Source organism: Anolis sagrei, chromosome 4 (genome assembly GCF_037176765.1).
Source record: "Anolis sagrei isolate rAnoSag1 chromosome 4, rAnoSag1.mat, whole genome shotgun sequence".
Lineage (NCBI taxonomy): Eukaryota > Metazoa > Chordata > Lepidosauria > Squamata > Dactyloidae > Anolis > Anolis sagrei.
Genome location: NC_090024.1, coordinates 149,925,328 through 149,950,074, shown reverse-complemented (window position 1 = coordinate 149,950,074; position 24,747 = coordinate 149,925,328). Strand labels below are relative to the sequence as shown.

The window sequence follows — 24,747 nt, the reverse complement described above, 5'->3', positions numbered from 1 at the left end:
GCATTGAACACGTAAATGCAGGATAATAATTCTTTGTAAAAGTAGGTACTACGACTCACACAAAAATCTCATGCATTGTTTGTTTTTTTTGACAAGTTGCTTGTTTGAAGTTTAAAAAAGTAGTGGACAACTGAGTCATTCTAAGACAGAAATGTTTACCACATAAATTCTCATGTATCCACCAATGGTACTACTGAGTCTCAGTGGGCTGGGCTAGCACAGCGGCTTAAACCACGTGCAATAAAAGATCTTGCTGACCGGAAGGTTGGTAGTTCAAGCCCGGGTCAGGGTGAGCTTATGCCATCAGCCCAGCTCTGCTCACCTGGCAGTTTGAAAACAACAATGTAAGTAGGTAAATAGGTACCACTTTGGTACCTATTTATCCCTGAAACATGCTGGCAAAAATCTAACCAGGAAAGGCATCCATGGACAACAGCCTCCTTGGCATGGAAAATGAAACAACAGCACCATCTATGGCCGAGTTAAGCACAGACAGATGCCGAAGATGAAAAGAGGGAAGCCTTGCCTCTGCTTATGTACTGTCTTTGTCAATTGTCAACTGTATAATGGCACTGAATGTTTGCCATATATGTACTTATAATCCGCTTTGAGTCCCCTCGGGGAGATAGAGTGGAATATAAATAAAGTATATTATTATTATTATATTAGGGGAAAGGTGGAATATGTATTAATAATAATACTTCAGATGTTGAAAGCAGTAAACCGATAAGGTCAGAGGGCAAGAGGAGGCCTTTCACATATTCTATTTGCAAACAGTTTAATCACTGCAGGAACCATTCTTGTGTTGGCAAAGCATAAACTCTACATATCACTAAACATAAACTTTATGGGATGTTATGCTAAGTTCAAGAGATCTGGGAAGCTCAGCTTTATTGAACAAAATATTCTGGTTCCACTTGCCTTTTCCATCTCAAGAACTTTATCTTGCATTTCCTTCAAAGCACACTGGGATTCGGCTTCACTGAGCCTCGCCTGTACCAGCTCTTTTTCCAACCGTAGAACAAAATCTTCACTATAACGGGAACTGCATTTGTGCTGTAGAGCAAGTAAATCCAACATGAATATTGAGATAGAGGGATCAAGTGATTGCCTACTGAACTATAGTAAAACAAAAAGCTCTACTCTACTTAAAACACATAGAAAGATTGGATTGGTAACTGGAGAACTTCCTGAATGCTTTTGTTCTGGTGGAAGATGGAAAAGAACTGGGGAAGAGTAGGTAGGCTATGGGTTCTAGACATGTGTAGATACGGTTACAACTGAAAGTTATTCAGTTGTATAATTTTCCAGATGTGCATTTATGCAGGTGTATGATAGGTGAGTCGCAGAGATTACAGAGGACAAAACCTTGAAATGCAGGTATATTTGCCTATGTACTGAAAGCAAGGTAACAAGCAGGAAAAAGATGGGTTCTTGGCTTGGAGGAACACAGGCTTGTTTCCTGCAATACATGCTTAGAGCATCATCCAGACAAGCAAAACAGGATTTACTCGTATTGGGAAGTGGGAACCAAATGACAATAACTTGCACTGAATGGCTTGTTACAGTGATTTTTTACAATATCCCACACACCTGAGGTTTAAATAGGACATTAGATTGTTTTGAAAGCTGTGGGAAGTACACCTCCGGTTTTCCCAAGCTTTGTTTTAGTCACTCGGTTAGTCAGAACATTCTGCATTTTGTGGCGCCACAAGAAATTGGTCTCTGTTGACAAACTGCACCTCAACCTGAAGGTATGACAGAGGTATTTTAAGGCCTAAATATTTTTACTCCTTCAGCTAGCCGTTAAGTCATTGTGTTTTTCCAAGTCCAGAGTTCATGAGTCACCCAGTCTGCTGCGGTGTGTAATGAAAGGCCAGCCTTGTGCTCCCAGGGCATCTTTATTTGGCACAGCATTTACAACTACCCCTCCAAAGTACCACCTATGGCAAAGAAACATCACCCATGGCGAGGTTACTCACCAGAGTTAACAGATTTATGTCTGTAGTAATTTGTTACTAAGGGTCTAATTCAGGAATTGAAGTAATGCACTCCACTTCAGTTAGCACTATAACTCCCAGAAATCCTAGCCAATGCTGAAAGTTGCAAACAGAAACATCTGGAAGGCTTCAGGATTTTTATAGCTAACTAAGGGCCCATCCAGACAATACCTTTATTCCAGGAGCTCCCGCTTCAAAATGGAGGGTGGCCAAATGCCATACCCTTACGTGGGAGCAATAGCTACAAATGGCGAAAAATGTGATTTTTCTTGACAGGAAAAACAGTTTGAAAAAACTGATGAAATTTCCAGCGGATATCCTACGGCAGCCATCTTGTGGGCTGCAAAACCCCAGGACAAAGCAGCAAGTATGGACAACAGAGGCAGAAATCCCGGGACCAACAGATCTGTATGTGGACCTCTTCTCAGGTCCTGGATTTTTTTGTCCCTGAGAAAACTCGCAATTTGGTGCTGTCTGGAAGTGCCCTACGTTATGGAGGTTGAGAACCTATTTCCAACTATAATTCGCACATATTTTCTACCAGTAAAATTTAGGATTCCTTCTCAATCCTCTGCAACTGGCAGCCATTGAACTAAGAGTGGAGAATCATACAAATAGCAGTATAGCAAAAAAACCTTTCCCTATAAGATAGCATACAGTTATGCAGAGGGTACTTGAATTGCCACAGACATGTATTCTCTATAAAAGCTTCATGATGACCCCTGCAATTACTCTTCGCAAGAACATTTTTTCCTGTACATGATTTCATAGATGTTACCAAATTACTGTACAATTGTTCAATTTTTAAGGCAGCTCCAATCACTGTCTAGCCTTCCCTTTATATTACTTTGGTCTTTTCTACATTGCTCTATGCCACTTCAAAGCTATCACTGTTGTACTCTAATAAATACCATGCTAAACTTTCCACATATATCTTTGCTACAATATTTGGAGGCAATATTTGGAAAGTACAGAAGATTTGGCTTCAGTGGTATTACAATCTCTAACAGTCCACCCACCCACCAACCCATCCAGAAGTACATTGCCTATTTGAACCCTCTTAATTCTCGTTCTCTTTCCATCAGAAACAGACAGGATGTATTCATATATGGGTATGTTTTCTTATCGATAGAAAGACATTTATATTTCGCAAAAAAAAGGCAGCATTCTTTCTTTTTTTGTAACTACAAGGGACCTTTTTGCACCAGAATCACATTTTGCTGCAGAACTTAAACAAAAATACAACTAAATTTAAACGTTTTACAACACTGCCATATGGAAAATTACAAATAAAATGTCTGCATTTCTGCTACCTGCTATCTATATTTGGGGGCGAGACAAAGAACTGCCAAATCTAGTGCCCTTTACCACTGCATAAGAAGGAAATTTCCTTGCAAGGACGACTACAGAATGAAAAGTGATCTGCTCTGGATAGGAGCCTAAACAAAGAATGGCAGCTAGCTCTATCCCAATTGGGAAGAGAACCGATTCCAGCTGCTCGTAGAACCTGATACATGGCAAGACAGAATTTAGAGGTTTTTATTATTTCTATCTATTCCCCAGACTAGTGAATATGCAGAGATTGGGAATCCATATCCATAATGAATGCATAACACTAGGTAACACATTTGGAATGGCAGTAATGAATTTTAGTCAATGTTTGTAACTTTTTTATGCTGCAGAAACAATATTTTGCCTCATACTAACATCTTTCTCTTCAGGTCTGGACATTGGAATAGAAACTACATTCTATAGCTATGCACACTCCTAGAGACAAAGAACAGTCAATTTGCATCCAGCGAACTACACAGGAATCCCAGTGAGGTCAGAAAATACCTCAGGAATCACTTGATGCAACTAAGTGTAAGCCACATCATTTCTGAATTAGCTCCAGTACTATAACTTCTGTATTAAGTTTTATGGGAACAGTAAATGCAATTAAAATTAAAACCTGTAGTTAGACCTCCATATCTGTGGCTCATTTTTGAAGATCTCTAAATCCCCCAGTGCAACTCTGTGGTCAATTTCCACCAGACACTGTCCATAGAAGTCGACCAGAAGTCGACTATGGAAGTGCACTGGAAGACCCAGAAATTCCCAAGGAGGTGTCCTTGTGTTGAAAAAAAAAGAGTAGTCACTTCTCCAAACTTTCGTGGGGATCCAATATCAGTAACACCAGCAAATGTAGGAGGAAATATTTACGTATCACAATTAATTTCTCTTTTTCTTATGGTCCTTAGAGGAAACAACAGAATTTTAGGCAGTACATATCCTCCAAATCAGAAAGGGACAAACAGAAGTTCTTTAGGAGATACGCAGTTGAATAAAGGCAAAATGGAAGTAAAGATTGGCTAAAGTGACAATTATGGGGACACTGACTCAGCATTGGATAGGGCTGAAACCACTCATATTTCTGTATTTCGTGTTGCTTCTAAAATGTGTGATATTAGATTTTCTCAGAAATCAATCACACCAACTCCAGTTGAGACTTAAGCAGATAAAGAATGCCGTTTAATGGTGACAAAATTTAAAATTACATATTGACAAGTATTTCCACTAGATGGTGCCCTACACCAGAACAACCAGAACATCTAACTTCCCATCATCACATTAAACTGCAACTAATCCTCATTATGTTAATTAACTCCCACCTACACACACATATGTCTTGGGACAGTTTTAGTTATTTTAACCAGAACTTTCTAGGTGGGATTCAAGGGAAGTACATTATATCACAAAATTCTTTTGGGTATCAGCAGGAAACTGAACTGTCAGATCTCCCAAAATATTCAGTCAGTGCTTTCTTGCGTTCCTCCTCTTATAGTAGTGATTCCCAATCTTTGGTCCTCCAGGTATTTTGGACTTCAGCTCCCAAAGTTTCTGACAGCTGGCCAGGCTGGCTGAGATTTCTTGGCATTGAAGTCCTAAGCACCTGGAAGTCCAAATGTTGGGAACCACTGACTTAGAGCACAGCATACTGTGGAGTCCTGTTGATAGCAGCAGGAGACAGTTTTTGTGAACACACTAGAGTAATAACAGAGTCTCCTCAGACATCCAGCATCTTAAAAAGAGTAGCATCACTTTCCAGATCACAAGACAGTAATACTGATTTGAATAAATTTCTGGGTATGTCAAAAAGTGGCTTTATCCTACAAGCATGATGTCCCATTACATTACTATATACCATATCATATCATATAATATCATAATGATATAGTATATATACTCAATATATCATAATGCTCTCTGGACCAGCCTGAAAATCGGATGCCCTAACAAATTTATTTATTTACTTCATTTCTGCCTTTCTCGACCCCGGAGAGGTTGAGAATTCAATTTGTGGCTCCTCCATGATGGCAACTCTCTTGGATAGAAATGGCTCCCATTTAAGCAACCCATTTAAGGTGGGATCAGGCATCAAAGAGGGATGCTTTATCACTCCCCCAACTTTATTTTTCATCTTCATAGCTATGATTCTACTCCTCAGTGACAGGATGCTTCTCACCAGTGTAGAAATCACCTATTGGATATATGGCAAGCTGTTTAACTTAAGTAGGCTGAAAGCAAAAATAAGGTCACTACAGCTTCTATTATAGAACACCAATATGCTGATGATAATGTAGTCTGTGCTCATTCAGAGGAAGACCTAGAAGCTACTTTAAACACCTTCTCAGAAGCATATGAAAAGCTTGGCTTCTTATTAAACATTAAAAAAACAAACAAACAAACAGAGTGCTCTACCTGAGGGCATGAATAAATCCCTTGGCAATGCCAGAAATAAAGCTTAAGGGTGCAAAGCTAGAAAATGTTGCCCATTTCAACTACCTAGACAGCCACTCCTCCAAAAAAATTGACATCGACATCAAAATACAACACCAACTGAGCTCTGCAAGTGCAGCATTTTGTAAAATGAAGCAGGGAGTGTTCGTAGGACATTCGTAGGGATGCCAAGATGCTTGTATATAAAGCTATTGTCCTCCCAATCCTGTTATACTCCTGTGAAACGTGGACCGACTACAGACATCACACTCAACTTCTGGAATGATTCCATCAGCGTTGGGACTGCCTAATATCTGGAAATGTATGTCCTCATTGCAAAAGACCAAGCGGATCCAAAATAGGTCTCTACATTCATTTACGGATCCACCACCAAGACTCTCCCCTTGGAGGACAATCATACTCGATCACAAGTAATCGCCTATAGTAGTATAGTACTATATACAGGTGAAAATACAAATATTTTGTCTGTTGCAAGAAAATATAAAGGTGAGAGAAAGAAAGGAAAAAAGAAAAATAGAAAGCTTAAGTAGAAGGGCCTGTGATGAATGCCAACATTTTGGGATTCAGAAAGTACAGAACTCCCCCACTTCTGTCAAATTTGATATTAGCTACATATTCAATCAAAGAATCCCAACAATTTTCATAATTAGCTAAAAACATGGAGTATTCTCATGTATATAAACCAGCCTTAATGGACAGAAAATATTTACTCTTGTTCTGGCGTAACTTGTAAAATGGATGCAAAACTGGCCCAGTTACAGTTGCTAAGATCTTATCTATTTTTGAAAGCTGTTAAAAGAAATGTCCAGAGTTGTCTTGAGCCCTTTCACACTACCCAAGTATAGCACTATGGTTTCATTTAAACTGCCATGGCAACAACTCATCAGATTCTAGCATTTGCAGGTTAGAGAGGAGCATTTTGAGACACAGTAGTTCTAGTTTTTACCAAACTACCTGTCACAGGATCGCATAGGATGTTGCATTGGCAGGTGGAGTTAAATGCTACACTATCATTGCTAAGTGTGAAACAACCATTTGACTGTTGGTATAACAAATTAGGTAAATGCTTTTTTCAGATTGCCATGAGGACCAAAATCTTTTGCCACTTTCCAGAAATCTGATCATCTTGTAATGGGCACACATCAAAAGTCATTCCTGAGCACATTTACTTGGAAGCCCATATATTGGAATCAACAGGATCTGCTTTGGAGTAAACTATGTTACTACAGAGCTGCAAGTATTCTTATACAGTTGGCCCTCCACATTTGTGGGTTTCACTTTTATGGACTTGATTATTTGCAGATATGTTTAGTGGAAGTGTCAACTTCCACTGGAAGTTTAATGAAGAGTTGTGCTGGAGGACTTAGTCCTACAGAGAACACCTCTAGGAATTTGTCAAATCTTGTGTGTAAGTCTATGGTCAATTTTGGCAGAATCACACTGCAGGATCTAGAGCAGGACTTTTCAAACTGGATGTCACAACACATCAGTGTGTTGGCTGCAGTATGAAGGTGTGTTGCGCAATAATAATAAATATAGTAAAATAATAAATGTAATAATAATAACAATAATATAGTAAAATAATGGAAATGTAATAATAAGAGCAATAATAGAGTAAAAATAATAAATGTAATAATAACAACAATAATAAAGTAAAATAATAAATGTAATATAATAATAATAACAGCAGAGGAAAATAATAAATAACCTTGACTCAAGTATAAGCTGAGAGGGACTTTTTCAGCCTAAAAAGGGGCTGAAAAACTAGGCTTATACTCAAGTATATACAGTAAATGAAAGGTTTTTATGATATATGCTGTGTCCCCAATATTACATATATTACAGTTTATGTATGTGTCTATATCTCTTATAAGGGGTTGCTAGTAAAACTTAATTATTCTGTCATGAAATGATGCATATCTAAAAAGTGTGTCACCAGCATGAAATGTTTGGGAAGCTCTGACCTAGAGATTCCTAGGCCCTTTCTGCACTTCCATATAATCCAGATTATCACAGATTATCCACATTATCTGCTTGGAACTGGATTATGTGAGTCCACACTGCCATATAATCTAGTTCAAAGCAGATAATCTGGATCTTAAATGGTAGTGTAGATGATGCTTTAAAATGTGTTTTCTCAGGTAAAAAAACAAACAAAGTTTTACAAATTGACTGTTCTTCCATTTTATGGGAGTCCTGCATCCCAACTCCCTGCCTCGAATGTGGAGGGTCTACTATATAAAGATTAAGCTCATACATAGTGATCTACTTCTTAACTAACGCGAACATCACAAAAAAGCAACATATTCAGAGTAACAGAAGACAGATCATGCCATGATTAACAGAAGGAAAGCACAAGTGAAGGAGAAAGGTGAGCGATTAAGGTGCTACCAGGTGCCTTACCCTTTGTTGCTGCTGCTGGAGCTCTCTGACGGTATTCTCAGCGTGCTCCAGTTTAGTAACAGCCTCATCACTCTGCTGTTTGATAGTGGCCAGCTCCCGTTTTATGAGGTAGTTTTCCTCAGCCTCCTGGGCCCTTGTCACTTGTCCCTTAGGACATAATTTTCTTTTTAAATCAAATGGAGGACCGATCCAGGGAAGACCGAGAGTTTTACATATTTATACTGCCATATGGTTAAATTCTTGCAAATCATCACAAAATTGTTACAGCCATTATATAAATTTAGTGAAGTAAAGTTCCGTAATACTGCATTCCATTAAAACATTTAGTATTCCTAAAGTCAATTGTGACTTTGCATTAGGTAGAACTTTGTCCATGCATTTATTACTCCATTGTGCATGCGGATCCATCACAACTTTGTAGTATTTTACTGAATTAGTGATGCCACAGAATTAGAACCCAGTAATTACTAAGCATTTCAAGTAGCATTAGGAGTAACGTGCAGGTATGTATCTAAATATTATTCTACACAGAATTGCTACTGACAAGTCATTCAGTCAGCAAGGGTAGCCGACTTCAGTTTGAAAATGCATGAAGTTAAGCATGCATTAAAAACAGAAAGCTGTTTTTTATTCTCCGAGAGCAGTAAACAAATTAAGGTGAAAGACTAAAGAACTATACCTGTATCAATCTATCTGCCAAGGAAGCACTTTCCTACAAAAAGGAAAAAATCAGATAGAAGTAAGAGAAAAAAAAGAAGAAAACAAAGTGACAAAATCAAGAGTGGAGAACCATGCCCAAATTCTACCTACTTTCATACACAATAATTTTATTATTATTCAGATAGGCCGTGTGTTTCAGCAGCACAAAATAAGGTTTGGTTTGGAAATTAGAACATCCCATATTCAACTGTCTTAATGAAGGAAAAGCTGTGTTAAGCTTTAGCAGGCAGTTTATTAGATGGAGAATTATACACAAAACTTTTCTGATTGATGTGTCATGAACTGAAAGAAGGTATAATTTGAGCACACGTAAAAATAAAGCTAATTACAGCAGGCAGAATCATTTGGGCAACAAAAGACTTAAGAGACAAAAGTCCAGTGATGCAAAGTGAGAAGAAGTAGATGAAACACACAACCTGATCCAATGCTAGCAGGAATTTCTATTAGTTCAGGCTCTCCTTACCCATATTTTGCAGCAGAGAAGAACTTTTAAACCAGTGGTTCTCAACTTGTGAGACCCCAGATGTTCTCACTTTCAACTCCCAGAAACAGTTGGTAAACTGGCTGGGATTTCTGGGAGTTGTAGGCCAACCTGGAGATCTACAGCTTGAGAACCACTGTTTTAAACTAACATAATAATTCAGGAAACTATCAACCTGGAAAGGGTTACTTTCAAGTTACAAGCATACTGGCCACCCCCACTTTCCTGACTAGACTTATAAATCTATACAATCAGACAAAACTGAGGAACAGTTGTACAGTACAAGCCAAACACTCCTTCAAGGATCAAGGACACAGTTAAACCTAAATGAAGTCTTATCAATAGAGTAAAGCAACAGCAAACCCTGTCAGCCATTCACTTCTGCTGTCTTGAAGGCACAAGCAAGTAGCTGACAAGCTCCCCTCTACATACTCTGTATTGCATACATTTGAATCCAGAAGCTGAATTCATGGACTGTGAACCCACAGATATAGTTCTAGTACACTTGTGGATACCATACTGCATAATAATATGGTGTCCCATATTCAAAATGGCAAATCAAGGCTTGGGGGGTTTTTGGGGGGGGGGGAGGGGGAGAGAATTTTAAGCTGGGGATATCCAAATGCAGAATTCATGGATATGACGAGGTGCAGAGAATCCTTGCAGATGATAACAAATGAGTAAAGGTGGCTAACACATTGGAAGAGAGGAACAGAATTTTAAAAAGAGATCGATTAAGTAGAAAATTGGACAGAAATTAATCAAATGAAATTCAACCAAGACAAACGCCAAATTCTACATTTAAGCCAAAAATACAAATGCATGGCTATAGGGTGGGGAATACTGGTACCTGGCTCAGCACAACCATGTGCATAAACAGCCTTGGTATTATTGCTGATCACAATCTGAACATGAGCTAGCAATATTATGCAAAGGAGGTGCATGACATTTTAGTCTGTATTAATAATACCATAGTTTCCATGTTGAAGGAAGTAATCATCTCACTATTTGCTTATCTGAACTACTATTTTCAGTGCTGGGCATCCCATTTTAAGGATATAGACAAGAAGAACAATAAAGAAAAACGGAGAGCAAAACTTACAAAGTTACGCTGAAGGACATGGGCTTGTTCAGCTTGGTAAAGAGAATACTGACAGGTGTCATGAATGAACATTTTAAATAGCTCAAGGGCTGTCATAGAGAGCAGGAAGCAAGTCTCCTCTTTGCTTCCCCAGAGGGTAGGATCAGGTCTAATGGTTTGAAATTAAAGTATAGATTTTGATGAAAAAATAGAAATAACTTCTTGAGAGTAAGAGTGGCTTTGCAATGGGGTCTCTTTACCTGGACATCATCAGAAAGAGTCAGGACAATTATATACTAGAGATACTTAAACTGGAGACACATAACTGGGCATGGAGTTGGAACTCAGATGACCCATAAGGCACCTTCCAACTCTATAATTTCATTTATATTTTGGAAATCAAGAGTACTACAGAAAAGCATAGAAGTATTTGGCTCAATCTGCATGAATAATATATTACACAATCCTCTCTGATTATTGGAAGAACTTTATCCCTTCCTGCGAGGAAGCTCAAAAGAGAACTATTAATCCCTCCAGCTATCCCCCCCCCCCCCCCCCAAAGAAATAAGAATAGAGGAAATTCCTAGGAAAAAGAAGACTAGCATACACTTTCTCCAGCTTTCTTTTCTCATCATGGTATGCAATCATATAAGCAAAGGGCCAGGTACTTTCCTTGGGAAAAAGTCAAGAGTGTTCCTAGACTGAGGAGAACAAGCCACGTCCCCATCAGTGAAGAGTCTACAAGGGTATTGGGAAACATTTCCTACTTGTTGGGAATATTGGGGTTTTTCAAAGAAATATCAACAACCAACATAACCAGGTACGAGCAGAGTTCAATTTTGGATCAAATGCGGCTTCAACGTGTATGCAAATCAAAACACCCCACAGAAGCAGCACTTGGTTTTGATGTTTGCTTGGTTTTTTTTAAAGCAAACACATGGTATAAAACACTTTCGATATTATTCATATCAATATCATAGCAGAGTTATTCTAAGACAATATTAAAATAAACAGAGTATACTCTAACTTGGCTGCTTAAGGTGTTTTTGCATTCAGTATTTAAAAGCATAACTGACAACATTTTGTCTCTTTAGAGCAGTGGTTCTCAACCTGTGGGTCCCCAGGTGTTTTGGCCTACAACTCCCAGCCAGTTTACCAGCTGTTAGGATTTCTGGGAGTTGAAGGCCAAAACATCTGGGGACCCACAGGTTGAGAATCACTGCTTTAGAGGCTGTTCAGTTCTGGGAGCTTTGTATCCAATCTTCCAATCTTCCTCTACTCAGTAAATAATTTGATGTGCTCATATATCCTCTTATTCTAAAGCAGTGGTTCTCAACCTGTGTGCTGAACTGGTAAACTGGCTGGGATTTCTGGCAGTTGTAGGTCAAAACACCTGGGGACCCACTGATTGAGAACCAGTTTGAGCCCTGGATGGTGAAGACACATACCACAGGTCTTTCTTTTATGCACTTTTTGTAGAAGGTGGTTTTCTGGCTGACACAGTTTGAAGCTGGATTTAAATGGTCAATGCAGTTGGGGCTTCGGCCTCCTTGGGAATCAATATGGTATACACTAATTCTCCTCTTTCATCTACCACCATCTTTTATGGTTATCTGCTTTAGCCTAAATTAAAAATAAGGTCCTTCGATTTTTAGTGATTTTGTTTGATCAAAGGCTTGAATCAAAGCAGAACATTATTGAACAGGAGAACAAAATTGCAAGTCAGATCTGTGTCTGGGTTTAAGTTTAATAAAAAGCAGAAAATGAAAGCAGGCTGTCCGAAGGGATTTTACACTTTAAAAGGCAGTCTTCAACTATGCAGAGTGCATAGTAATTTCATACAGCTAATAATTCCCCAAAGCATTATATGCCTATGTGGAGAACCAAAATAAGATGGAAATGCAACTCATAAAACTGTGATACTTTGCTAATTAGCCTCTGGTTAATGCATAATGGGAACAAACTGGCTTTTATCCAAGCTTTCTTTGAACAGGGAGACTGCCTGAGGATGCCGACCTTTTCATCCAAAGTTCACTATGTACATTGACCACTTTCTCTCTGTGTATTTTCATTACTGCAAAAGATCATGCGCCAATAAAACTGTTATCCCTTAAAGATGACAGAATCCTCAAGCAGAAGTTGCAGGCGAATGACAAATTGACATAATTTAAAAATCCCAAGTTGTATAATTATGATTCCAAAATTACGAGGAACCATCTTGACACTTCCTATATAAGTTAACAGCATAGTTGTCATATTATTCATGTTAGTGTTGTTACTGAGAATTGCCCTACTAAATATAAGACATTTAAGCAATACGGAGTGACTGAATTGAGGACAGACATCTAGAACACTTACTTTTTCTAGTGTTTCAATTCGCTGTTTTAAGAGTCTGTTTTCTGTTCGTAATCTCTGAAAAGGAAGCAAAACTGTAAAAAGCAACTTGTCTGAGAAATTAGGTGGAAAATTAAATGTCTTTGTTATGTGATTCCATAGACTTCTGAACACTAACACTAACACTAACACTACAGTATTCTGGATAATCATGGAAAAAGTTACAATCTAAGTTCAAGGCCAAAATCAACCATTTTACTCAATGATAGTAAACATTGTAAAGCTATCATTATTGATGCGCATATTAAATATTGCTTTAAGGAATTCATGGGCATCACATAGCCTTTCAAAAATGAAGAACCCAGCCACTCTAATTAGCATAGCCAATGGTGAGGAATGTTAGATTTTTCAGTCCACCAACTTATGGAGGGCTGCATGACCTCTACCTCCTATTTTAATGAAATATCAAATGTTAATGGTTAAGCCTTTGAGAAGAGAATTTTAAAGCTTTTGTTTTGAGAAATGAGCTTATTTTAATTTTGATAATCATTCTAAATTTTAAGACTACCCATTCTCCTCCTATCTACAGTAGAAATTATTCTCTTCTGGGGCATATCTATTTCATAGGATTATGTTTTGTTAATATGATCTTAAGAAAACAAACAGACTAAACCCTAGCAAAGAATTGACTGACGCATTAAAAGTCTATCATATAGCTTTTACTTCATTCTAGGAACACACAATAATAACAATACTCCCCTGACCACTGTTTGGGCAATGTTCACTTTTAGACAGCTCAGAAAGTGCAATTCAGGGGAAAGGGGTACATGGCACGCGGGGGAGCTTTTGTGGGGAGCTGTGGCAGCTCCACTGGTTGCCTGTCCGCTTCCAGGCTAAATACAAAGTGCTGGTCATTACCTATAAAACCCTAAATGGTTTGGGTCCAGGCTATTTGTATAATAACATCTCCCTATACAGACCATCCCGTGCACTGCTGTTAGCAGAGGAGGCCCTGCTCTTAGTCCCACCTCTGTCACAAGCACAATTGGTGGTAACGAGAGAGGGGGGCTTCTCCGTGATCTCATCTCTGGGACACCCTTCCTAAAGAAATAAAAATGGCCCCCACCCTCCCTCAAAAGACTCTTGAAAACACACTTATGCACTTTAGCGTATGGAGAGGAGGAGGTCTAGGACACTTTAATTCCGTCTGTACGCTGGCTAACTTATTTATATTCCATTACTGGTCTGGTATATGATAAAGAACAATCATTATAGCCATTTTATGTATTTTAACTTCCTTTTCTGGTTTTATGTCTTAGTGGTTAATTTATACTACTAGTATAATTATGTTTATTTGAATATTCATACTCAGTTTTTTCATTTTGATGGGGATTTCTCTTTTGTCATGAGTTTATGGTCATTATTTTTGTAATGTTTGTATTTGCGCAGGGCATTGAATGTTTGCCTCTTTTATGTGTAAACCATCTATAAATATTATTATTATTATTATTATTATTAAACACATTACTTTTCTGGCTTTTAAAGATGAAAGTGTTAAGGATCAATTAAGGGGTGCTGTTGTTTTTAACTAAATGTGTTTTAATGGTTTTTAACTGGGAATTTTAAAAGACTGGTTATATTTAATTCTGTTTTAATATTCGTATAGTTGTATATTTTTAAATTGTTATGCTGATGCTTTTATGTTAAGCTGCTTTGTGTCCCCTTTAGGAGAGATGATGATAATGATGATGATGATGATGATGATGATGATGATAATAATAATAATAATAATAATAATGACAACCACTATCTTTGCAGGAAAGTTGATGCCAAGATGGCCCAAGCTAGTGTGTTTATCTTGCTGTGCAATATTGCTTTCAATAAAGTTTTTAAGTACCATATTAGCTTCCCATAACAAATGAACTTACAAATGAAATCTAACATAGAAGAATTCTAATAATTTATGCATTCAAAGCAAGAGACATTTTTCTTCCTCTTTTCTACCCCATTGGTCTAATGAAGATAGTTAGGCTGAAAGATGAGGGTGGTTAAGCTTTAAAATGATTGGTACAAGACTTCCTAGCTAGGATGGAATTGAAATGCAGACTCTCCTACCAAAAGTGCAGTGTTTCAATGAGTGGAGAGTAATAGTTTAAAATCTAATCACTAACCCTCAGTAGCAGCTCTCATAACCATTACTTTTCTAAATAACATCATATACTAATTTCTCTCAAAACAAATGTCACTGGAATCAACTAAAATTCTCAGCTAACCTTACAGAAACCCCGAAACCTCTCTGCAGCTTACCTTAATTTCAACTTGTTCTTCCATTTCCTTTGTTTTTATAGTAGTATATTCTTTTTCTAATCTGAAGGGTGGAAGCCATTACAAACATTATTAGAGATTCAAGACATCATATTAACTGCTGACATTCATTCCTACAACTGCAACCTAAAATGGTACCATAGTTTCCTCTACTTGTTGAAACAGATTTTCTTCCCCCCTTTACTCTGAAATTGTTAGTGCCTGATTCCCTACTATTTTTTGTTGACTGAACTTTTTTCTTCACATGTGATGCTTTCCCCACCGACACCAAATGCCTCTCTCATACACATGCATGCCATGGTATGGTAGGACCATACAATTCACCATTTGTTGTGGTTTGTGAAAAGTTACATCTTGAAATGTGTGGTAGTCCTTGAATATGAATGTGGTTGGACCACTAAGAATGTGACTTGGCTGATGTGTTTCAAGTAGTTTTGTTGCAATGTGCTATTCAAATTTCTAAACTCTTTTTTTGAATTTATTTTTCTTCCAGTGCTTCTTTTGACTATGACATTTGTCTTACTTTTTACTGTATACTGTCTCAAGACCATTTAGCTTTGGGGTGACTAACAAATTTTAAAATTTATTTAAAACAAACCAACAAAATACTTACTTCTTCATTTTTTTTGCATTATATTTGACCTGGTAAGCAACTTGGATTAACTTGTCTGGCCCGCCATCAAACTGATGTGGAACAACCTTCTGAAAGTGCTAAAAACCAAATCAGAGCACATCATCACAAGTGATTAGACCTGGCATGATACTCAAACTTTCCAAAGTTTTGGTATATTAAGGTAACATTTGGCCTACCTGTAACATTCCTTCCATGTCAAGCTGCATTAATTCTGCTTGATTCATCTGGAGCAGTGCTAAGCCAACCCGAAAAACAATCTCTAAACCCTACAAAGAAGGCTCGTATTTTATTTTAGGTAGGTATTTATAGGTATTGAACATCTTATAAATAAGATTGATAGAATTTGATGTCACTTTTCATTGCAGGTGTAATGAAAAACTGTACAGTTAAAGTATAATACAAAGCATTCTACTATAAATGGGTATCTGGGCACGTTTTATCTGAAGCATAAAAATAGCAAATGCAATCTAAGCAAGCATTATAATATATGTTAGAAGTGGTTCCTTTGACCCATATAACTCTAGACTGAATGAAAAAAAATGGAAACAGACAATATCTTACCTCAGACATAAATATATCAAATATTCTTGTTGCTGTAGACAGTGGGAAAGATGTCAGAAAAATGGTTAAGAACCAGGAAGATGCATACATGGAAGTATGAAAACTCTGGGCCTGAAAATGCACATAAAGCTCTGGCAGCTGTTCCTGAAAGATTAATACAAAAAGTACCTGATGATATGGTTGCTGTAGTTAAAACTTTTAGATCAACATTCTATGAAATGATCTTAGAGGACCATGTCCCCAAAAGTGACATCTATCTTTACACTCAATAAAGAAATGAAGAAATCCAATGATGTCAAACATATGACAAAGAAGCCTTCATATCAATCAAGTGGCTCTCATGCAAAATGGTATACTGTCTGGATCAGTTTTTAAACACAATTTCTTGTAACTGGTTGTAAAGCATCATATTGAAAATGATCAAATAAGAAGAGAAAGAAGTATAAAGGGACACAAAGATGACCTATCTATGTATCTATCTATCTATTATCCTGGTGTTCACCAAATATGCATTTCATATTTTGAGCTAAGCAGCAACTGGAGATCAAACATTAGTCCTTTCTACCTATGATCTGAAGCAGGCATGGGCAAACTTGGCCCTCCAGGTGTTTTGGACTTCAACTCCCACAATTCCTAACCACCTGAGGCAGTTAGGAATTATGGGAGTTGAAGTCCAAAACACCTGGAGGACCCAAGTTTGCCCATGCCTGCTCTAGAGCCATCTTTCTTATGCAAAGGATCTAACTATGACCTTCCACCTAACCTTCCTAACCAACTGCTTCACAACTTTGAAACCTGGAGAGAAAAACTTTAACTGACTAACTCATATCATACAAGAGATATACAGAACTCAGTTATACCTGTATCATGCACTCAAACTGATACATGCAAAGGCCCAGCTCAGCCATACTTGGTTTGAAGAGTTCTCTAAGTCGATAATCTTGCATTAACTTGACAAACACACAAAATGCTTCCTCCTCTGGCATCTGTTTTGAAGGAGATTGCAATCAAAGTTAGTACTTGTTAAATACACCAAGAAAGTTCCCAAGAAAACATAGCTGCAGAAGTAATACAAGTATATGCCTGGAGGGGACAGGGGTAGATATAAAGTTGCTAAATCTTTAACAATCCATTTAAAGTTGTGGAATATTTACACTTTAAATATCTGTTGTTTTGAACGCTCCCCTGGCTCGATGGCTCCTTTATTGTGCTAGTAAGTACTGCCTTTCAAGCAGCCATCAAAAAATGTGATCGTCCTAACACGCAATGTGTGAACTTGAAATGGAAGGAGATATTGCAAGAAAAGGATGGGGAAGTTGCCATATTATAAAGGAAAAAAAATATTATTTGAGATTTGTTATTACAATAGATTGATCTAGAGAACTGGGATAATCCTTTGATTAAGTGCACTAGCTGATAAATACAACTTATACTGTGTTATTTGATAAAGATTACTAATGCTTCATTGACTTTTGTAAACAAATAAGTATATGTTTTGGTAAGCTTTGATTTTGACTATTAGTAGGTAGACCCCATACAGAGGAGGATAGCAGATTTGTGATGAGAGAGGTATAATCTGATTATATGTTTAAATAATTGCTGAAACAAATATTTTGCCTTATTGTATCTTTTCTTTTGGTTTTTTTTTTTGGGGGGGGGGTTGTGTTCTCTCTTTTTTCTGGCTCTGTTTTAACTTTTTATTATCATGTGTTGGCATTGTTCTATTTTATGTGTTTAGAAAACACATAATTTCTTGAAACAAATGAACAAAAAAAAATGTAAATTACTATAAGCTGACCCTTCACTTCCTAAAAGAGAAATCTCTATTTATTCTCAGCCCAAGGGTGACTCATTGCGGTGTACAACATAAAAACAGGTGCAAATTACAAAACATAGTGCAAGATATCCACAATCATCATTATCAAAACATCTTATCAACATCAACAATACTACAAAATTACTACTACATTCGGAATCGTCTCATCGTCAAGCCCACAATCCGATATCATTTCCGTTGTTCCATTCCTATAGTCAAATCTCTAGACCAGTGGTCCCCAACCTGTGGTCTGTAGACTAAAAGTGGTCCCCAAAAGTGACAATACGGTCGGCGGCCTCACCATTACTACACTGTAGCTTCGAAACCACGCAGCTGCAAGAGTGACTGGTCTCTCAAGACCCTCTTATAGTGCTGGGGCAATGGGGTTGTCAGGAGGGGAGATGCTAACTACGCACAAAATACTACTACTACCACATCAGATCTAGATTATTAAATATGGTTTTCTGTGGCCGAGCAGATAGCGACGACTGGATAGCATATGTTCTGTATCAAAAACTAAAGCTGATGTGGTTTATCCAATGCAGTTTTTTGAATCAGCATTCCCAAATAACCAAACTGAATTTAAAGTTGACCAAAAACGGATTCATAACCCTTTTGGTACTAATATTGGAGAGTGGTCCCTGGTCAAAGTGGTCTCTGTTCAAGTGGTTCCTGATCAAAAAAAGGTTGGGAACCACTGCTCTAGACAATGTTAACATTTTCTTTCCAGGGGAAACTACTCTTATTTTACGGAGTTTGAAAACAACTTGTGCTGTAATTAGAGAAATTAGGTACTGCTAAAACAAGTGGTGGAGGTATTTTACGACACTATAAAAAGAAAAAGACCAGAAAATGCTGGTGACCAAAAAAGGAAGAAAGAAGTCATTATGGCTCTTTGTCATAGAGCAGGGGTCAGGAACCTTCGGCCCTCCAGGTGTGGTGGACTTCAACTCCCACAATTCCTTGAGGCTCGGCATTCGCCCCAAAGGCTTACCTTGGCCTCAAGGAATTGTGGGAGTTGAAGTCCACCACACCTGGAGGGCCGAAGGTTCCCCATGCCTGTCATAGAGGATGCAGCAACAGCAACCACTGTGGCTGGATTTTGAGCACAACATTCCAAAGCACTGATGTCAACACAACACAACACATCTACTTTCTGTCTGTACTGTCCTTATCTATCCAAACGGCACTGAATGTTTGCTGTGTATGTGTATTGTGATCCGCCCTGAGTCCCCTTGGAGAGATAGGGTGGAATATAAATAAAGTGCTATTATTATTATTAACAATTCTTCCAAAAGGAGAAACATCCCATAGGATTCTTTGGAATCTCCCTCCTTCTCTCCATCTGGACAGTTTCAAAGTACCGCATTGTTTGCTTACCTGCATAAGAAGCAATCCCACAATAAAAGCACTTCCTTGGCAATAGCCAACCTCACGGTCTACTAAAGAGTATGCCTAGAAGAAAACATAAAAGAGAGTAAAACATCAAAAGTAGAATCAATAATACATTAACTTCCAAAAGGGATGAAAATACACAGCAAACGGAAGCAGTCCAACAATTTTGCTTCCTGAGAATGTCAGGCTTCACTATTTTTAACATAGGTTTCTAGCTCTTTTTGCTGCATAAATGCAAATACGTTATTGATTATGCCACTTAAAATTTCAAAGGATACCCAAGTGACTTAGATGCACAAGATTGAAGTTATTTAAAGCAGGGCTTCTGCGTCTTTATTTCCACCCCAATCCACAAATACTGAATTGTATAAAGCACATAATGGAAATTGGCTCAGTTTGCATTTATTTCTACAGGTTGCAGAACTCGGCTTTTATGAACACAAAGTTCTGACTGCAATGCCAAAATCAAAAGTCGTATCAGATTAAGTTAACATCAGTCAGACACACAGAATTGTTAAAGGACTGGTCTGAAGGGTTTCTTGTTATTGATCCTAATGGCGTAGAAATCTGACTGGGACAACTGAGATGAGATGGAAGTAGTGGTGGAACTAAGAGTAATTAAAGAAAATTGGATTTTAATTTCACACAATGTCCAAGGAGGATTCGACATCAAAAGGCCATCCAGGGAAAGTATCCAAAGTAATAGGCAAGAGTAATTAAAAGGGAAGTGGGTCTCAACTTCACATAATGTCAAAGGAGGACACAATGTTAAAAGACTAACCAGAGAAAGTGTGCAAAGTACCGTATATTCCGGAATACAAGGCACCGGGGGGGGTATAAGGCGACCCCCCAACTTTTGATGATAAAATACAGGGTTAGAGATATACTCTGCATTTAAGACTACCCCCCCCCTTCAAAGACTATGCCCCCACCGCTCACCATTCAAGGACCTCCTCGCTCTTGCTGCTTACCTCCTCTGAAGGCTCAAGGAAGTGTCTCCAGATGCCAACTCCTAGCAGCGCTGGGCGACGGCGTGCCTTGGATGCGATCCCAGAGGCATGCTAGGAGTCATCCAGAGATGCTTTCTTGGGCCTCCAGACACCGACTCCAAGAAGCACTGGGCGACGGCATGCCTTGGATGTGCTCCCAGAGGCATGCTGGGAGCAATAGTTCCCTGAAACCTACGGTTTTATTATTTTTATTTATACCTGGCATACTAGACAACCCCCAACTTTTAATAAGATTTTCCAGGCAGAAAAAGTCGTCTAGTACCCTGGAATACATGGTAATAGGCAAAGATGGCAGGTAGTAGAAAGAAGGGGGTAAGAAGCAGCTGGTCTAAGGAAAAGAGCAATAAGTAGCATAAGAGCCGAACATTCATTTAAGTCTCTTCTATTAAATGCCTGATATTTAGGTGAACTAGTCAAAGCTTGAGAGAAGGGATGCAAAGAGATGCTTAGAGTTACTTTCCTTTGGCATGCTTAATGCATTTCTAAGTGAATGTGGATATGTGGGCCAGGTTTATGATGCGTAAATCCTCGCTTAATAGGATTCAGCCATGGTGTCATGTTGTGCATCTCACTGTTGCACTGCATTGCAGCTTGTTGTGAATGTTGATACTTTGTGATATGATATCACATAATATAGTGAATATAGGGAACCAAACAGAAATGGTGGTACACCATTCTGCAAGGAACTTGTGTTTTGAAAAGAAAAAGACCTGTCCCTGTTATGTACAAGTTTTATTACAAAGACCAAAATTAGTTTTCAACCCAAACATGCTTATTACTATACCACTGTTCACCAGTAGATCATGTTCTTTAAATACAGAAGACCCCAGTTCTTAATTATGCCATATCCAACTAGAGCTCCTGACATGACTTTTTTTCATGTCAGGAGCGACTTGAGAAACTGCAAGTCGCTTCTGGTGTGAGAAAATTGGCCGCCTGCAAAGACATTGCCCAGTATGTTTTACAGTCTTATGGGAGGATTCTCTCATGTCCCCGCATGGGAAACTGGAGCTGACAGACAGGAGCTCACCCCGCTCCACATTTACCCCATTCCTTTCAGTCAGCAGTTCAACCAGCACAAGGGTTTAACCCACTACGCCACCAGGGACACTGAGCAGTGACTGTCACTGCTCAATGCTATGGGAGCTGTAGTTTGATCTGGCACTGCCACTACAATGTCCATGATCCCATAGCAATAGGCCACAGCATTTAAAGTAGTGTTGACTGCATTAATTATACAGTGCAGATTCACCCCAAGAGTTACTGCCAGTCTATAATCACTAGTTGTAGTTTGATGTAAAATAAGACATCTTCTTTCTTGCCACCTAACCATATTTTTCTTTTATTTGGAAATTATTAATGAATTTAATTACATACTTTTTCACAATAACACTAGGGTTTTTAAAAAATATATAAATAGATACATTTTGTTAAAGTCTGCAAGATTTCTACTTATTTGTTAAAATACAATCCCATGCACATATCAGAGACAACTGTCTTTAAAATACAGTTGGTCCTCTGTCCCCATAGATTCTGCATTTGCAGATTCAACCAACAATGGTTTGATTTTTTTAAAAAAAAATACAAATAGCAGACCTTGATTTTACCATTTTACATAGAGGATACCATTTGACTACATCATTGTATAATAGGACTGGAGCATACACAGATTTTGATATTCATGGCAATCCTGGAACCAAACCAAAGCAAATAACAAGGGTTCACTGTAACCACTTTAGAAATATCCCCCTACTTTGTTTACTTTTAATTCTGGTACTTCTAGATTTATTTTCTAGGTTTTTTTTATAGATGTATCCCATCTTTCTCCCAAAATGGGACTCAAAGTGACAGATAATTTGGATAACTGGATTCAGCTCACAGAATCCCTTTTCGTCATCCTGTTTAGGGATTCTGGGAGTTGAAGTACAGAACCTCAGGAGGGGCAAAGCTGAAAAGCCAGACCCAAATATATATTTAAATACATTTGATACATTCAGTGCATTATTCATGCAAGTTAAATGAAACAGTTTCTTTTCCAGTTAGTATAATGTCAAATTATCAGGTTAAACCTAAAAAATGGAAGTACAGGCAGTCCCTGAGTTACAAACATCTGACTTACAAACAACTCATAGTTAAGAACAACAGGAAATGAGAGAAATCTATCCCTAGAAAAGGAAATTTGCTCCTGGAAGAGTTATCATGGGGAAAAGGTGTCTCCATCAAAACTCTATCACCAATCCTTATTTCCACAACAAGCCACATTTTTCTAAATCAAATTATGACAGGGACAGAAAGGATGGTGAAATCTTCTGAACAGGGACACAGATGGGTGTTAACCCTTTCTTATGCTCTCCAAAGCGCTCTCTCCCCCCCCCCCCCCCATATATACATACATACATACACATACACACACGGCTGGAGTTACACTTTAAAATGTACCTGTTCCGACTTACATACAAACTCAGCTTAAGAACAAACTTACAGAACATATCTAGTTCATAACTTGGGAACTCCCAGTATTTACCGTACTTTCTGGTGTATAAGACTACTTTTTAACCCAAGAAAATCTTCTCAAAAGTCAGGGGTTGTCTTATACACCGGGAGTAGACTTATATGCTGGGAGTAGTCTTATACGCTAGGAGTAGTCTGATACGGCAGGGGTCGTCTTATACGTTGGGAGTAGTCTTATAGAGCAGGTGCTGAAACTTCCAATCCGGATTGGAGAATCTGTGGTTGCTGCTTATTGTGGGGGGAGCTCAAAAATGGCAGTGGCCATGTCCCTGCTGTATGCAGCGACTGTATGAAAGCATTAAGGGTGACACTGTACAAGTATGGTAGAAGAAAATCCATTCATCAGGATTCGTGGACTTAATGCGATCCCAATGGTGAGGTGAAGGGGTGCCTCACCGGGAAAGTGCAAGTGAAAGACGGAGCAAGCTGCAGGCGTCTGGCATGCCTGGAGTATGGAAAAAAGAGATAGAATAGCTCTGGACCCAGAAAAACACACCTCTTTTACCTGTCTGGCCCGCCCTTGTATCTTATTATCATGCCTCCTCCTCTGCCTCTCAGATCTCGCTCCTGAAGACTGCAGTGAAGCAATGCAGGTGCGCATGTGCAACATCTGAGAGGCAGAGAAGGAGGTACAGTAATAGGAAAATTACCAAATTGAAATAAAATCTGATGTTTTTAAAATTGTATTTGGTGTGTGTTGGAAGAAGAGTAGTCTTATACAGCAAGTATATCCCAAACTCTATATTTTAACTGGAAAAGTTGGGGGTCGTCTTATACGCCCAGTCATCTTATATGTCGGAATATATGGTATATTATGTATATACTCCGACGTTTATCAATTTGATGCATTCAACACAGATATAATTAGCCATGCATTTGCTGCCATGCTTCTTTCAAAAGGAAAGAGAGATCAACAGGGCATGTTTGACTGCATTTTATGGAGTAAAGTCAATTGACAGTGTGCATGACCTCATTTTCTCAGCTGGCTTCGATGCAAACAGCAGATGTATCCAACCTGAAACAATGGGCTAATTCTCCACTCAGTATCAGAAGTTCAAAGAGAAACCATCAGACCATTTCCAATCCCTAAGTGTAGTTTCATATGGTTCTTGTTATCTTGTGCCTTCAAGTCATTTCCAACATCTAAGGCAATTTATCATGTGGTTTTCTTTGCAAAAATTCTTCGGAGACTGAAAGTGTATGAGTTGTCCAAAGGTATCCAGTGGGTTTCTATGGAAGCAGCGATTTGAATCGTTGCCTCCAGAATCATATTCCAATGCTCGTCACTAACTCAAATCACCTTCCCACCGGAGCGGTACCTATTGACCTACTCACATTTGAATATTTTCAAACTGCTAGGTTGGCAGAAGCTGGGGCCAACAGCAGGAGCACACGCCACTCCCCGGATTTGAACCTGCGACCTTTTTGGTCAGCAAGTTCAGCAGCTCAGTGCTTTAACCCACTGCGCCATCAAGGACTCCCAGAAATAGGTGAGCAAAAATTCACCTGTCCTCATGTAGCTGAAACTAAACCTTTTAAAATGCCCCTGCATAATTTTGTACAGTAGAGTCTTGCTTATCCAACCTTTACTCATCTAATGTTCTGAATTATCCAACACAGTCTGCCTCCCGCCCAGATCCACAGCTGCTTCAATACATTGTGATGTTTTGGTGCTAAATTCGTAAATACAGTAATT

The 24,747-nt window shown here is 38.4% G+C and overlaps 1 protein-coding gene across 3 annotated transcripts in view; it reads right to left on the bottom strand.

Annotated features, from left to right (window-relative positions):
• EVI5 (ecotropic viral integration site 5) overlaps nt 1–24,747 on the bottom strand; it is an 89,922-nt gene that overhangs the window by 29,343 nt on the left and 35,832 nt on the right. For 2 of the 3 annotated variants that reach the window (XM_060773922.2, XM_060773921.2), the window contains 10 exons: nt 19,516–19,590; nt 17,180–17,305; nt 16,320–16,463; nt 15,935–16,024; nt 15,738–15,835; nt 15,107–15,167; nt 12,824–12,877; nt 8,863–8,895; nt 8,184–8,330; nt 922–1,056 (listed from right to left, as the gene is read on the bottom strand). In XM_060773922.2, coding sequence (XP_060629905.1) covers nt 922–1,056; nt 8,184–8,330; nt 8,863–8,895; nt 12,824–12,877; nt 15,107–15,167; nt 15,738–15,835; nt 15,935–16,024; nt 16,320–16,463; nt 17,180–17,305; nt 19,516–19,590 — 963 coding nt within the window. The remainder of the gene's footprint in view (nt 1–921; nt 1,057–8,183; nt 8,331–8,862; nt 8,896–12,823; nt 12,878–15,106; nt 15,168–15,737; nt 15,836–15,934; nt 16,025–16,319; nt 16,464–17,179; nt 17,306–19,515; nt 19,591–24,747) is intronic. The other variant, XM_060773923.2, reaches the window with a different exon arrangement.